Source organism: Peromyscus leucopus, chromosome 14 (assembly GCF_004664715.2).
Source record: "Peromyscus leucopus breed LL Stock chromosome 14, UCI_PerLeu_2.1, whole genome shotgun sequence".
NCBI lineage: Eukaryota > Metazoa > Chordata > Mammalia > Rodentia > Cricetidae > Peromyscus > Peromyscus leucopus.
In genome coordinates, this window is record NC_051075.1 from 67,879,623 (window position 1) to 67,895,752 (window position 16,130).

General features: G+C 51.2%; 1 protein-coding gene across 3 annotated transcripts in view; it reads right to left on the reverse strand.

The window, feature by feature from the left end:
• Nucleotides 1–16,130, reverse strand: part of Ccdc88c (coiled-coil domain containing 88C) — a 124,856-nt gene that overhangs the window by 60,029 nt on the left and 48,697 nt on the right. For 2 of the 3 annotated variants that reach the window (XM_028886653.2, XM_037210784.1), the window contains exons 4-8: nt 14,120–14,189; nt 3,912–3,970; nt 3,010–3,093; nt 824–964; nt 250–434 (exon numbers count right to left, since the gene is read on the reverse strand). In XM_028886653.2, the coding sequence (XP_028742486.1) occupies nt 250–434; nt 824–964; nt 3,010–3,093; nt 3,912–3,970; nt 14,120–14,189 (539 nt within the window). Of the gene's footprint in view, nt 1–249; nt 435–823; nt 965–3,009; nt 3,094–3,911; nt 3,971–7,789; nt 7,919–14,119; nt 14,190–16,130 lie in introns of those variants that run through there. The other variant, XM_028886654.2, reaches the window with a different exon arrangement.

The window sequence follows — 16,130 nt, forward strand, 5'->3', positions numbered from 1 at the left end:
CTACACCAAGCCTGCACGGATAGTGGCCTACTTTGATAGACAGTCAGGCTGGAGCCTAAGCACCGGGAAGCCCTCCCTACAAGTGCAGGCCTGCAGAGGGCTGGTGATGAGCCTTCAGCCACGAGGAGCTCGGTCGCAGCAGCCCCGCCAGCTGAGCTATCCCACACCACCACACGTGCAAACCAAGTTCATGGGAAGACCCATGTTTGGTTCAAACCACAGCGAAGAGGAAAAAGCGGCCAGACTCACAGTTCCTGCCTGACGCGCCGCAGCCTGGCCTTGGTGTCAGCCAGCTCCACGGCCAGGTGCTGCTTGTCCTCGCTGGACAGGCTGCTGGTGGGGCTTGGGGTGGAGTCTGGGCTAGAGAACTTGCCGGGGCTGGGAGGGTGCTGCGCCTGGAGGTAGTCCCTCTCTTGTGTCAGGTCCACGATCAGCTGCACAAGACAGGGAGAAGACAGGGATAGGCAGGTTCGCTGGTGCTCCCTGGACTGGCCCAGTGTCTAGGCCCAGACTAAATGAAGAACCACTGAGACAAGAGACTGAAAACCAGGAGGGGGAGGTACTATTTAGTGTGAGGAAAGAGTAGCAGTGGAAACGGACCCCACCCATGCTAGGTACCCTGGTCAGACCCTTCCTGTGGGCGTCTCTGCTAAGACCCATTCACCACAGGGGCTATACCCAGGGGGAATACCGGTGTCCAACCCCAGAGAGCCTGACCAGCAGGCTGGGAGGCATTCAGACCAGAGAGAGAGGGAGAAAAGCTGAAGGAGAAAAGCCACGTCAGGGACCCATCCGGCCAGCCACAGCTGCCCCACAGGCACACCTCAGTGCACTCGTCACGTTCGTCAATGAGTCTGCGGAGGTGGAACACCATGTTTCTGGAGAGGGCCTCCAGCTCCTCTGGGGCCACATCTGGCAACTCCAGCCACTGCAGGTCAAACACGTTCTCCTGGTTGTGGGTCACCTGTGGGAACATGGTCCAGGATTGCAGAGGCTGCTGTGCTTGGCTCTTGGTATTCCTGAACACCCAGGGCCATGTGGTGTGTGGCCCAGGCAGAGCCAGAGCCGACGCTACACCTCATTCCCATACAAGGAACAGCAACTTACTCCCCAGCCCTCCTTAAGCCCTCCCTCAGTGATAAATTTCCCATGCCTAGCAGAGGGGCTCCTAAAGTCAGCTCAGAATTCTGGCATATAAGCTGCTTCCTCTTTCCTAGGATGACAAGACACTCACATTCTCTGGGATGCTGTAAGCTGCATAACTCACAACATAGAGAAGGTGAGCCTTTCAGGGCAAGGACGAGGAACAGGGCTTACCTTATTTCTTAAAATAAAATCTAATGCAAACAGAACAAAAATGTTAAGCCCCTTAGTTCAGAATAGCGCGTACACAGCGACCTTGGTCTCTTCGGGGGAGCTATTTATGGTCTAAGGCGATTTTGAGGCCTGAGTCTCATTCCCACAGACCACAGAGGGCAGCCTGGCTTCACCACTCTCCTGAGCAGAGAGCCGAGGATCTGCTGAGCTGTCCTCCTCCTGTCGTCGGAAGAGAAATAGAGTAACACACCGGTCTCATGGGGACGGTAACACCAGGGAAAGAGAGGCATCCACTGCGGAAGCACCCAGATGTCTAAACTGAGAGAAATCTTATCCCATGGTACCCTGCAGCCAGATTCCGAAGGCCAAGCCCTCGGCCTGATCTGCGTTAGGGCTGGGGAGACCCTGAGTCTCAAGGCCACTGTGGACGGCTTCAGGGTCTCCAAGCGGCACATGGTCATTGCTGAACTTTTCATTACAGGCCCAATCTCCTCCTCCCTTGATTCTAACAAGAGGCTCCACAGCAGATCCTGGGCATGTGGGCTTTAAAGAGGTACCCAATGAATTCCTAGGCTAGCTTCCACAACTGCTAGTCTACACAAGCCTCTTTGGTGGTATATTTCTTTTCTTTTTTCTTTTTCTTTTTTAAATATCCTGCTGTCTGGGCAGGAAGAAGAGTGAGTGGCAAAGAACTGACAAATCTCAATGACCTAAGTCCCTAGACACACATATCTTCAAAACACAATACCCACAAGGAAATTAAAAGGCAGACTATACTTCTTAAACTCCAAGGAGCACGGTGATGGTTGAAAATATGTATTCAATACTGACTTTCTCCCATGCAGCTTTGCTGGGCCTCCTCCTACTGCACACAATGAGTGGTGTGGCGTCGATCTCCTGCTTCAAATCCTGGCTTGAAGCTCTGGATCCTGCAGTGCCCCAGGCACTGTGGGAGCCAGGTATCCCAGCCCAAGTCACCAGCACCTGCCAGGAAGGCCCTGTGCCTGGCGCCCCTTCTAATTGCACAGTGGCTCTCGCATGGTCCCATTCCTGCGTGTACCTACTTTGTCTAATTAGAGCGGGTGCTGAGCCCTAACCAGGCACCTAGCACCAGGACACAGGTTCATCCTGGGTGGACATCCACCCCACCAGGAAGCCACCTTTTCAGATGAGACCACCTCAGTCAACCTCAGGCAGAGGAACCTTCCCTATGGCAGTGAGCATGTCGAGCGAGGCCTCCTGAGGCAGCCTTGTTGGCTCTGACATCTCCCTTGGTGGCAGCTTGTTTCCTTGTGTATCACTGACAGCAGCAGAGACTCTCTATAAAGATCAACTGTTCAGAGCGGGATGACATTTGCCAGAATACATTTTCAGGGCCTATAAATCAAAGTCTGAGCCTAAACCATTTGACAGCTCTTAAAAATAGTCTGAGTCCATATAAGGCAAGAAGAAGCAGGCAGAAGATGACTTGATTGAAGTGTTCAATTTTTTTTTTTTTAAAAAAACCTCTATTTTATTTTAGCTTGCTGGTGGCCACCTTTCCAAACAGAATCAATGTGTCTGTGGTCTTGTGAAACCTAGAATCAGCGGAACCACTCACAGTGGTGTCGTTCTCAAACTTTTCCACTACGGAGATGCTGCCCCTTGCTGTAACCCCAGCATCCATGGCCATCCCAACCCCCCAGTGCCTACCTCCTGGATGTGAGCCACAATGCCAGCTTGGGTCTCGATGTCCAGCTGTTTGATTCTCTCAATGAACTCCTCTTTTCTCTCACACTGTGAAAGGTTACACAAGTCAGTGGAAGTATTCATCCAGGTACAGAAAACGCAGGTGACAACCACAGCCACACCGGCCTGGGGTCCTTGTACCCTGCCCGCCCCTCCCCCACACCAAGACTGCACAAAGCTCCTCTGGCCGCCTACAGGGGACTGGCTTCAGAGGCTGGCCTTCGTTCGATCCCTCCCAGGTCAAAACTTAGGTGGGACACAGAAAGGCTTGCTTCACACAAGCTCTTCACAAGCAGAGGGAGCATCACTGACTCGGGGCGGGGGCAAGCACACTCCGACCGTAAAAGGCCAGAGGGCATCTGTGTCTGCTGGGTGGCACCGGGGACAGAACCCGGGGTCTTATACAGACTAGCCAAGCGCTGTTACTAAGCTTGGTGCCAGCCCTTCGTTTTTTTTGAGACAAGGTCTCTGTCGTCTAGGTTACTCTCAAATTCACAATGCTCCTGCCTCAGCCCCCCAAGTACAAAGATCACGGGTGTGTGTCACTACATCCACCTAGACGGTGACAGTTTGACATTCTCTGGGCTCCGTCACGGTTCCTCAACCCTGCCGCCACAGCTGGAGAGCATGCGGTGACAAGCACAAAGACCGGAGTGTGACAGCAGCCCCGTACCACCGACTCACGAGAACAGGTGCCTGGGATCTGGCCTACCAGGCTGCAGGGAGCACACAGGACATTATCCTGGCCTGAGGGGCCTCCACCTCAAGGCGCCTGGCACTACAACAGTCGCCGCACTGTCTCCTAGCGACTCCTGTAACGATGAACTGGCCCCGAGGAACCCTCTCCACCCACTGAGCAGCCCTACCTGGACGGCACAGCCCAGCACCAACAGCAGCACCTTCTTAATCTCCTCCATGCTCTTCCCTGGGTCGAAACAGCAACAGATTTCATTAAATTTGACTGCTTAAGGAAGTCCCAGGAGATGTGTGTTTTTGCTTTAAGGAGGAAAAACAATCAGATAAAGACTAAAATAAAATCCCAGTGGCCACTGCTACATGCACACTACACAGGAGTTCATTTATTTATTTATTTATTTTTACCATGTGAGAACTCTGTGCAGAACCATTTGAGCCCTTTCCCATTCACACAGTTTGTAAAATCTCTCCTCATGGTAATTAACAGACCTTCCCATCAGCAAAAATTTTTAGCATGTACTATAAGCAAAGCCCAATAGAAGACATCTATGGCTTTGCCTGTTAGCATGTGCGATCTCAAACACAGCAGGCAGGGCAGTCTAGCAAGCCCACTGCACTCAGCTTCATGCTGCCAATGCTCATGCAGCTCACGTCCCCTTCCTTCCCCTCCTGTTTGTGAAGTTTAGTGTCGGACTAGAGTGTTCTAATATAAACCACAGAAAACATACAGATGTCATCTTTTGTTTTTTGAGACAAAGGCTTACTATGTACCCCTGGTTCGCCTGGTCCTTGTGATTTCCCCCTTCTTCAGCACCCCAATTGTGGCATTACAATCCTGCACCCACACTGGATACACATTATGTTTTGATGGTTACCACATCACTTTGCATGAAGGCCCAAACATCAACCAACAGCCTTCCGGGGGTCAGGCTGTCAGTATTTTGATCTAAGACACTGCGAGGCATGGTGACACACACTGGGGAGACTGAAGCAAGGAGGATCGTGAGTTCAAGGCCAGCCTGGGATACATGGTAAGGCCTGTTTCAAAATAAGACAAAACAGGATCAGCAAGATGGCTTGGCGGGTAAAGTCACCTGTCACCAAGCCTGATGGCCCAAGTTTGATCTGGGACCCACAGTTTGAGGGAAAGGACTGACTCCTCCAAGTTATCCTCACACTTCCACGCTCATGCCGTGTGTGGCACATTTCATCACACGAATGCACACACACAGAGACAAATAAATAAAAATGTAATATAAAAATTTAAAAAGATGAAAAGGCTAAATGTTTTCTCTGTAGAGCACTGTTTGAAAGATAAGGATTGTTTCCCCCTTGTAGCAGGGAGCAAAGGCTAAAAAAAAATAGAGAATTAAGCTTAGGAAAAAAATTCATAAAACAGACAATGGAAATAAACCCCCATGGGAGATAAGCAGGGTCCCGACCCTCGACCCACACCCTTGGTCCACCTAGCAGATTCACAGCCTATGTGCTTACAACCTATGTGCTTTGACCTGGCAGATTTCTTCCTAAAGAGAAGCCTGGAATGAATGCCCAAGTCCACTCATCCCCATGGCCTGTGAAAAGTAGATGCCTATTTTTTTCAAGATTCCACTAGTAAAGAAAAGCGGCTATCCTCCTAAGTCTCCCAGGCTACAGGCTGGACTAGTTTCACCACACAGCAGAAGACTCTCTTGAGTCCCTGCAGGCAAGCGGGCTGGGTAACTCAATCAGCACCCGAGGACAACCTGCTCCCTGCCAAGCACCTACTGTGTGCTGAAGTATAATGGTCAACAAGTCCCCTGAATGCAGACAACGTGGACACAGATGAGCATGTCAGCAGTTTCAAAGCCCTAACGGGCTGGAGAGATGGCTCGGTGATTAAGAGCACTGGCTGCTCTTCTACCAGATCCAGCACCCATATGGTAGCTACCACTGCCCATAATTCCAGTTCCAGGGGATCTGACACTCTCTTTTGGCCTCCATGTGCACTGCACACATGTGGTGTACAGACAGACACATAGCCAAAACACACCTTACACACATGTGCACACGTGCTTGCACGTGTACACACACACACACACACACACACACACACACACACACACACACACACACACACACTTTCAAGACCTAGAAGAAAAGACTTCTAGTTTTCAGAGTCGGGCAAGGCTTCCAGGCAGACAACAGTATGTAAAGATCCAGAGGTAAGAAAGCATGTTTCTCAAATTCTGAATGTTTTGTGGTTAAGCTTACTGGAGCTGGTTTCCAGAGAGATGGTGCTGAGGGTGAAACAATGTCATTTTCTAGGCCAGATGATTCACCAGCAACCCCAGAGAGCAAAGTCAGAAAACGCCAGACACCCACTCTACCTTGTGTTTTGTGCAGGGAACCCCAGAGAGTCTGAGTCAGTGGTGGAGTCTTCTAAGAAAACCCCACTAGCTTGCTTACAGGCTGACAGTCACCCACTTCATCCAAACCTGAAGGATGCATACAGCACCCAGCTCCCAGTGCAATTGGGAAACATCTGCTCCCACCAAGGTGTGAGCACAGGATGGAAAGTGGCAGGGCAGTTATACCGTGGAGCTGGGCTAGCTCGGAGGACGCGTGAGGGTGGGGTGGAAAGTGGCAGGCAGCCTCGAGGAAGGCAGGAAGGGAGCCCCAGGGATCTGGAGACAGGCTCAAAGAACAGCAGGGCAACTCAGCCCGGTCTTGCTAACTCAGCGGGCTGAAGACCTGCAAATCCGCCAGGTTTGGGGCCGGAGGGGGCGATATACCCAAGAGTACTGGCCTGAGCCTGCAGAGACATGCCATGGCCACTATCATTGTACTTGAGTGCCATGTGCTATGGCTACCATTTGTGTTAACCCCAAAACAGTCCTGAAAGGACAGCACCATCTCCTCCTTCTTCTAAACAAGAAAGATCGAGGCTGAGTCAGAGCCTCAAGGCTGCCCCCAGCCTGCTGCTCCCTCCACCCACCTCCTCCTTAGCACCCCAGCACTCACAGTGTAAATGTTTCCCCTCATTTGCTGACTGACTGATGTTAACTGCTGCAGGAGATCAGCTAAGATAACAGTTTTGGTTTCCACAGATAGATGTCTTTCTTAGTAATTCTATGTTCTGTTCTCCTCTGACTTTACATGCTAGGGTGGGACCACGAACTCTGCTTTCCCTGGTTTTCTGTTTAAAAACGGGTCATTTCATAAGCATGATTACAGGGCTGTCACATTTGTGAAAACAGCAGTTTGAACATGCTATCAATGGTCCCCCTGTCCATCCAGGGGCTTACCCAAGAGGCCAGCTCTGGAACCTTCCTGGAGGTTCTGCCTAACATGAAGACAGTGATTTATTTTTATTTATATTATTTAGACAGTCAGAATAGCCTTCCATGGCACTACCATGGAATCATGCACAAAACAGCTCATGTGTGGGATCATGGGACAACCTCCACTATCCATGCCCCACTTGACGGGTAGGAAACAGGTTCACATTCTGGGATGGGGTTTTGTTAGCTTTCTTACCCATAGAATGTGATCACACATGACACCCACCAGGCACTGAAGTAATCCTGCAATCCCCTATTTGTTTATTTAGCCATTCAACAAACATTACCAACTATATACTTTGGTGGGCACAGAGCTATACATCACCATGGAATGGTGCAGGGGTGCTCCAAGTGCCCCTGACTAGCTGCACCATCCCCCACCCCAGTGTCTCCCTGTCTTCCCTATCAAACCTGTCCTATGCCTCTGAACGCCCTGGTAAAACCACACAGAACAGAAGACAGCTGTCCCCAGGTTATGCAGAACAGTTTGTAACCACAGGAGCCCTCAGGACACCCTCACCACCCCAGCCCGTTCCTACCAGCCCAGGGCCGCAGAAGTTGACAGAAAATTCACCAAGCAAAGAAGAAGAGGAAAGAACATCCCCACGGTTTGCCCAGGAGAAGACAGATGAGGGGCTGTGCAGCAGGAACACATGCAAGTCAAGGGACCTCCCAGCACCAGACAGAGAACTCTAGGCCCAGATATCAGGGGGAAAGACAGCGACCTTTGACAAACAACATCTCTTCCTTCAATCTCTTCTTCCGACTTGGCCGGTGGCAACCACAGAGAGTAGAACTTCTAGAAGCCATGGCGGTGGTGGCGGAGGCTCTCTCTGGGCTCCACCGCTCCAGGAAGTTTACTAAACAAAGCCTGGTTTCCAAGCAGGCCCTGCTGGCCAGAGGGCTGGCCCTCGACTACTGCGCTGGCCCCGGGGGTTCTGGGAACCAAGATCTATCCGTTCCTAGGAGGCATGGCATTGGGCTCCTAAGTGTTCAGGCCACCAAGTCAGCAATGCAGCCTGGCAAAGGGACACGTCTCTGAACTCGCAGGCAGCAGGGAAGCCAGGAGCAAGCTAAGAGACCCTCAGGACATCAGGGAGCTATCCTGGACTGCTCTCAAGAGTCAAACAGGGGACGCCAGAATGATTAAAACTCTGGTAAGAGTGGGGATTGTAAACACTTACCATATTAGCTATCTTCTCACTGCTGTGACAAAGCACTTGGGGAAAGCCACTGGACAAAGGGTGCATTTAGGTTTGTGGCTTGAAGGAATGCACCCCATCACGGCAGGGCAGGTGTGGTGGCAGGAGGCGGCGGCTCTCATGCTGCATCCACACTCGGGAAGCAGACTTCGTTCAGTCCCAGACTCCATCCCATAGCATGGCAGCGGCCCTACTCCCTCTGAAAATGCACTCACAAACACATGCAGGGGTTTGCTAGGCGGTTCCCAATCTAATCAAGTTAACAAAGATTAACCATTAACTCTTACACTCTCTCTCCTCGTTCAGAGAACTTAAGGTTTTTACAATCTATGGTCAGCAAGTAAAGGTGCCTGTCACCAAGCCTAACAAGCTGAGTTTGGTCCCTGGGCCCCCACATGATGAGAGGAAAGAACCGAAAGACTCCTTAAAAGTCGTCATCGGATCTTTACATGTACACTGTAGCACATGGACACACAAAGTAAATGTCATACACAGACAGGGTTAGAAGTAAAGGCCTGGACAAAGGAAATAAAAACATGGGCAGGCTGGCTAAAGGACAAGGGAATGGCCTGGCAGCCCCATGGAGACTCTCAGCAGCCCCACCACCCCACAGCAGGACCACAGGCCGGCAGCCAGGAAGGAAGAGGGTCCTTTCAGTTCTGAGGAAAGCAACCAAGGTAAGAAAGCCAATCGTGACAAGCAGAGAGGCCCTTGCAGGGGTTGCAGGAGGCAGCCAGTGAGCTAAGCACACCTGCCTCACTAACCCAGTTGGCTGTGCAGAGCTGCTCTGTGTAGGCCGGGGGGGGGGGGGGGGGGGGGAGGTTTCCGCAGGATCCAGGAACTTCAGGGCTGTCCCCTGAGAGGGTAAAGAGGTGCAGCTGCTCCAGAGCCTGCCTCCCAGCAGGGCTGCTTCCCACACATCTCCAACCCCGAGCTCCTCCCACCTCTGACACCCCTCTTCACCTCTATGGTCAGGATGGAGAATGCCCCCCAAAGGCCTGTGTGTTGAAGGGCTGAACTGCTAAGAGATTTAAGAGATGGGAGCAAATGGGAGCTCTAAAGTTAGATCACTGGGCATGCCTTGACCCTGGTCACTTTCTCCTGGCTTCCTCACCCTAACTGTGGGCAGTTCTGCTCCAACATATGCTTCAAGGCCTCAAAGCAACTGAATTAAGGACTGGCTCATCCCAACAACATGATCTAAAACAGACTGTGCCCCTCCCTGTATACGGTGATTATCTCAAGTATTAGTTCCACGACAGAAAGCAAGAACAACTTGCCTTCTCTATTAAGAGTTCACCAAAGCCTTGCCCAAACACCACCTCTCCCAGGAAGCCCTTCTGACTTGCCTGGGTAGTTACCCCCTCTGCACACAGAAGCACGCTGGCATGACAGGACACCCATCATTATGGATTTCCTCTATCACCTTCCTGCTCATAAACACTGGAGGCTTTTTTTCTATGACTCCAGGGCTCCTGGATCCAGTACAGTGAGCATCTGAACAGCAAATGCTGAAGAACGGGTTTGGGCTGAGCTGCTTCTGCAAGGCTCCAGCCAAGGGGCAGCCTGCCAGGATGAGAAACGACTCAAGGGCATTTGGGTCTTCTTGGGAGGGTCAGAAACCAGGTCTCAGGCTTCCTTAACCAGAGCAGCAGACCCCACAGGATCCTATGTTTGGCCGAGGAGTGAAGGATGTGGACAGATGGTTCTGAGCCTTCCAAGTGCTCAGCTGCTGCTGGAGACCTATCTTCAACCACCACTGGTGGAACACTCGGGACCAATGGCCAGACCACAGACAGCTGGTCCCAAGAGTTGCAGCTGTATTCAGACAGGTCCCTGCAGAGCACACACACAGGGTCGCAACCCCCCCCCCCCCCCGAATCTGAACTGACATTTAGAACGAGTTTAGGACTGGTGTTGGCCAGTCCTGCTTGGAACCTATGGCCAAATACTCACAAACATAGTCATCTGCATAATGTATGGTTTTAAACACGTTCGCCTAGGAGACCTCCGTCCTGCATCTCCCTCTCTCTGAACAGGGCCTCTGCACCTCTACGGCTCCTTCCCCTCTATTCTAGCCAATGCAGATGCAATCAGCAATTTATGAGTATGTTAACCACCGCTGCGCTTGGATACAAGCCTTGGAAGGAAAAACCAAGCTCTCTTCCAGACCGTTCTATGCTGCGTCACAGAAATTAATTTGCTAACACTCTGGCTCCTTGTCAGACAAACCCCGTCTTCTGTGTGTGTGGCACAGTGACAGGCCTAGCTGCCGAGATACCAGAAGTGTCGTACACACCGCGCTACCTCATCTTACAGCCGGAGGAGCTGATGCGGGCCTTGATCTTCACAAGGCTTCTCCAGAGCGCTCTCACCAGCAAACCAAACAAATGGGCTTGATGGCTATGCAGCTGGCAAGACAGGGTGGCTCTCTCCGTGGGCCATCTCTGGCCAAGGAAGACACAGCTGTTACAGGGCAGGGATTAAACATCACCCGAACGACCTTTTTTATGTATCCAAGTCTGTGGTTAAACAGCTGTAGGAAGCAGGCCTTAAAAGAGTAGCGTATGGAGAGACAGGAAGAGACAGGGGCAGGCCTCCCGCACACAGGCTGTGTTCGCTGAGCGCCTGTCTCATGCCAGACCCTGATCTGGGAACTCACATAAGACTGTCTACTCAAAGGAGCTAGGGGAAAGGGGAAACAGGACGGGATAAATGGGACAAGGAGGTCAGGAGGGCCTCGCGGAGGAAGCTCAACAAGCAAGTAAGGACTTGACAGGCTGCCCCAATGGGTGCCTGAGAGAAGAGGGTGGCAGGCAAGAGCGGAGCAGTCCGTGGCGCCAGGAGGGTAAGTCACAGTGGATCCCACACTATTTGGGATCAGAGACCTTGTCCCACTGTGGCACAGGCGCCAACAACACAAAACTAACCTCAAACAGCAGAAGGCTATGATCAACAGTGTGGCGTGAGCCTCTGCCCAAAAAGCCTCAAATGTGCCCCTCGTTAGATGCAGGAGACAGAATGAGTGAAAAAAGCAATTCTCTCCACCCCAGGGCAGCCACACAATTCTTTTAAAAAACACCAACTCTGTTCTTCGTTGAAAATGAAACATAAAACGCTTCACACATCTATTTTTAAAATTTAAAGCCGAAAATACGATTCCATAAATAACGTCTGGGATTTGTGTTTGCATGCTCTTGCTGGCAGATGACTCCTGCCATGCCCCCGACTCTCAGAACCCTCAAGAGCCCTGTCAAACCCACCCATCCATGCGTCGTGGGGAGGCCACGTCTGCTCTCAAAGGCAGCCTGCTGAGGCCTCTGTCTAGCATGTCATTCAGCCCTGCCTAGGCCGCCGAGCTTTACTATCCGATGCTCACTCAGTGTGTCACCCCATCACATCCTTGGAAGTGGAACCAGAGCCTCTGAAATGGGCGAGCACTGATTTTGGTATCACAGTGGGGCCCCGGGACCACTCACCTCCCTGGCTGACAGACACTGAAAAGCAGCTACCCCTGATGGACTGAGGTGAGGGTTACACACTTCTGTACACTTGTGGGAAAAAGCCCTGACGTAAACTTTATACTTAAAATTAGGGGGGAATTCAATGGTGTGCAAATAAAGCTGGGTTTTGGTTTTAAGCAGGGCTGACAAGATGGTTCAGCATTTATCACCAAGCCTGGTGACCCAAGTTGGATCCCTGGAACCTATAGGGTGGAAGGAGGGAACCAACTCCTGTAAATCGTTCTCTGATATCCACACACACATGCCATGGCACATGTGCCTCGGCGGACCCCCCCCCCCCAAAATAATGTGATTTATGGAGAATCGACTTTTCTGTGGGTATTCTGGTGCTGTGCCACACAAGAATGAGAACTTGCTTTCCCTGACATGGACAATCTGTCTCTGGTAGGAGTAAGGGACCCCGAGGAAGAGAGGGAAAAGGCATCCAGACTTGGGGACAGCAGAAAGAGGAGGAAGTGGCATGGATGACAGGGTGGTTGGGCAGGTCAGGAGAATGTGTTTTTTACATTGATCCATTCACCGCCGACATTTTTCTCAGCAGCATGCTCCAACTACGTGGTCCAAAAGGGCTGAGTGTTGGCAACTGCAGAGATAGGGTGTGTGCTATGGAGAGGATCTCAGGCCCCAGAGAGCCTGTGCTGCTGATCAGCTGCTCTGCTTATCAGCCTAGTGACAAGGGTGTGTGCATAAATAAATTCCTCACCTATAAATGGGAATGACATCAACACACCCCAAAACTACTGTCATTTCCACACTTTAAATTGTGTTCAAAGGCTGGCACAGGAGCAGGCATTCTGTTCTCCAGCTCCTCTGCTGCCCTCAAAGCAGAGAGAGAATGGCAGCCCTGGCTGGCACAGCCAACCTTACAAGGTACCCCTCTATCTCCCGGTAACACCAGCCCCTCATCAACCTAGAAAGCAACACAGTTCTCAGCAAAGCAACCCTACTTTCCCAGCATCACCATACAAGTCTCAATGGACCCAACCTTCCCTGGGGTTCAGGGGTGGTTGGACGGACTGCAGGTGGCATTCTCCACCTCTTCTTGGAAGGCCATAAGATGGATTCAGAGCTGGGGTTTGGAGAACCAAATGCTCCTGTTGCTGATGCAATGGGGAAGGTCCTCACAGACAGGAGCCACCAAGCAACCTGGCAGACATGGCAGGGCCACCAGATCATGCTGGTGATGAATGTTCATGGGCTAGTGCCATGGGTGTCTCTATTTTGGTGTCAAAAAAAGAAAGAAAGAAAGAAAAGAAAAAAGAAAAGGAAAGAGGACATATTTCAGCTGGAGCCCAGAAAGGGTGTCCCACCTACTTGTGCTGTACAAAGCTGTCTCTGCTGACTCCCAAGGTCGTGCCACCGAGCAAACTGCTCTTTTAGAAGTCATGTCCTTGGCTGGTCACTGGGTTTACTTTTCCTCCAGTCTCACGGCAACTTAGGGACTGTCCCAGTCAGGAGGAAGGGGAGCTAGACCCCAGGGAGGCCAAGGAGCAACCCACAGAGTGAAGCTCCTTCTGTACAAACTGCTGACTCTCAGGACCCCTGGCCTCAGCCCATCCTGCAGGCGTGTCTCCCTTGTTTGTCCTAACACCTCACCTACTCCAGAGTTCCCAAGGACCAATCAACAAGGAGACAGCGCGAGGAGCTCTGACCCCCGAGTGCATCCTGGATGCTGCAGTGTGATAACGTGGAAGGGAGGTCACCCACCACCATGCCCTGTCACCTGGGAATTACCTGCATGCAGGAGTGAAGCTGTGCTGTGACAGAAGGTGCCTGGAGCATTGGCCACTTTCTAGACCTACTGAGTCCCAGACCAGAGGGTCTTAGAACCCCTGCCCACCAGGTGCTCTCAGTCCAGTGAGGGACACGGGACAGGAACCACTCATGGAACATACACAAACATTACAGGATCCCCGAGGAGAGACACTGGCTCCCCAAAAGGTGCTTGTTTTCCAGGCTAGGGACACACCCACCACAATGGAACCTGGTGCCATGGTTACAGAAGGCCTGCGGAGCCCATCACATTTCAGACTCCCAAAGTCAGACCCACATTCTCAGAAGATACAAAGCAATGGCCCTGTCTGTCTTCGCACGCACATCTGAGGATGGAGAGAGATTCACTCTCTAAGGGAAGAAATGCACGCTTGGCCTAAAGCCTCAGGACAGTAAGCCACTTTTTAAAGCCTCACTTTTTAAAGCCTCACCAAAACCATCACATGTCTCACTGTGCTGGCTCCAAGCTGGCAGCCAGAGCTGTGGCTAACAGCTGTCCAAACTGATGGCATTGCCCAGGCACTACAGGAGGTGGGGGTGGGGCGCTTACACTCACCAGACAGTGGGTCTTTGCCAATCATCAAAACATTGGGCAAATTCATTACGATCAGCTGCTGGAGAACTTCCTACAGAGACAAAGAGAGAAAGACACCGTTAAAGAGCAGGAGACAAGAGTGAAGAGCCCATTAGGTAAATAACAGCTAATCAAGTCACTAGAGAAGTGTGCAGCCGCTACATGGCAACCGTGAAGGTCCTAAATGATAGGATGAACCATTCAACTTGGAGTGTAATCATTCTGTCTTGCTCGTCAGATAAAAAACGGTGGCTGCACATGCAGAAACTTGCAGGGAAAGATAAATGACATGCTAGGATTAAGCTTCTTTTTAAAAGCTATCTATACTGAATTATTTTTGTTCCTATAGTTGGTGCAGTTAAAACGAAATAGGGAATAAACAATGAGCTGCTACCGAGCCTTTATAAGCTGGGGACTGAGGATCTGAGCACGGGGTGAGGCTTTGGGGCAAGCTCTAGAAGAGGAGATTTTATTTTCTCACAGGGAGTGATCATCTAGGAGAGGAAAATGTCTAGCTGCTCAGCCCAGTCAGAGAAGATGGCCTTGGGGACAGCTGCCTCCTAACCCTCATACAAAGGTCCCTGAAAGAAGGTGGGGCTAGGCCAATGGTTAGAGCCTCTATCTGTAGGTCTTCTGGGAGTTGTGTTCTGGCCAGTGGTGGCAGCCCTGCCACACACACAGCCCTGGTCATTCCCCAGGCTAGGCAGGGCCGATCTTCCTCCTAGCTTAGAACTGCTTTTCATAAATCTAGGAAAGAAAAACCCAATTTGGGGCTGGAGAGATGTCTCACCGGGTAGTGTCTGCTATGCAAACGTGCAGAACTGAGTCTGGATCTCAAATACTACGAAAAATTGAGGCGTGGCCGAGAGGATATTACCACAATGTGTGGGGGGGGCAGGGGGCTGGGAGGACGACGACACAGGACAGCAATGGGGACGGCAACAGGTGGATCTTCAGAGATCACCAGCCAGTCCAGTAGTGAGCTCTGGACTCAGTGAGAGACTCTAACTTAAAATAATAATAATAATAATAATAATAATAATAATAATAAAAGTGGAGTGATAGAGGAAGATATCCAATAGACCTCTGGCTCCATGTGCATATATTGGTGGACACGCGTGCACGCACGCACACACACACACACACACACACACACACACACACACACACACACACAGAAAATTCCAGTTTTGTGGAAGACTGGTGGAAAGGGGTGGGTGGCACAGCAGTGAAGCCTTGTGCCTTTGAAAAGGGTTTCTCCTGAGACGTAGCCTGAGTTGACTTTCTCTGCTGCACAGAATGGGAGGAGGCAGTGGCTGTGTTCAGCAGGCTCTTCCCACTGGCATTCGGGAAACAAGCCCAGCACCTCGTGGGCTAGTCTCACAGCGGAGCACCTCAAAGCCACCTCAAAGCATGAGGGGAGACACTGGACAGCGGGGACTCTCTAGTACCTGGGCTCACATGTCACCTTGCCAACCACAGCTATGTCATCTCAAACATGCCTCAGGTGGCAACACACAAAACTCTCCCAGCCCACGTCCAAACAGCACATCTGGAAAATGGGGTTCTTGGGACAGCTTGCCCATCCTTTTAGGCAGCGCCCCCCCCAAAGTCCCAGCATCAGGCTGCCCTGGAAGAATAAGAGCACCCCTGACAACCGCCTGCATCCCACTCCGAGTCCTGATGGCTTTCCTGCCACCTTGTCCAAGTCTCCGAGCCTTCGAGCACCCTTCTATAAATAAGCATAGCAAACAATGCTTGCTTCACCATTGTCAAGGCAATCTGTCAAATCCCCGAGAAGTTCTACTTTCGTGCTAACACTAAGCAAAATATCATTAAAGTACCGTTAGGAAAGCTGTCTTTAGCTTCATTTAATCAGTACTTCCTAATTTCCCTTAAGGAAGGTGTTATTTATGCAATGGAGAAAAAAAATGTTTCATGTCACAGTGGTGCAGGTCAATAATTTTAGCATTCAAAAGGGGAAGTTCCAGAC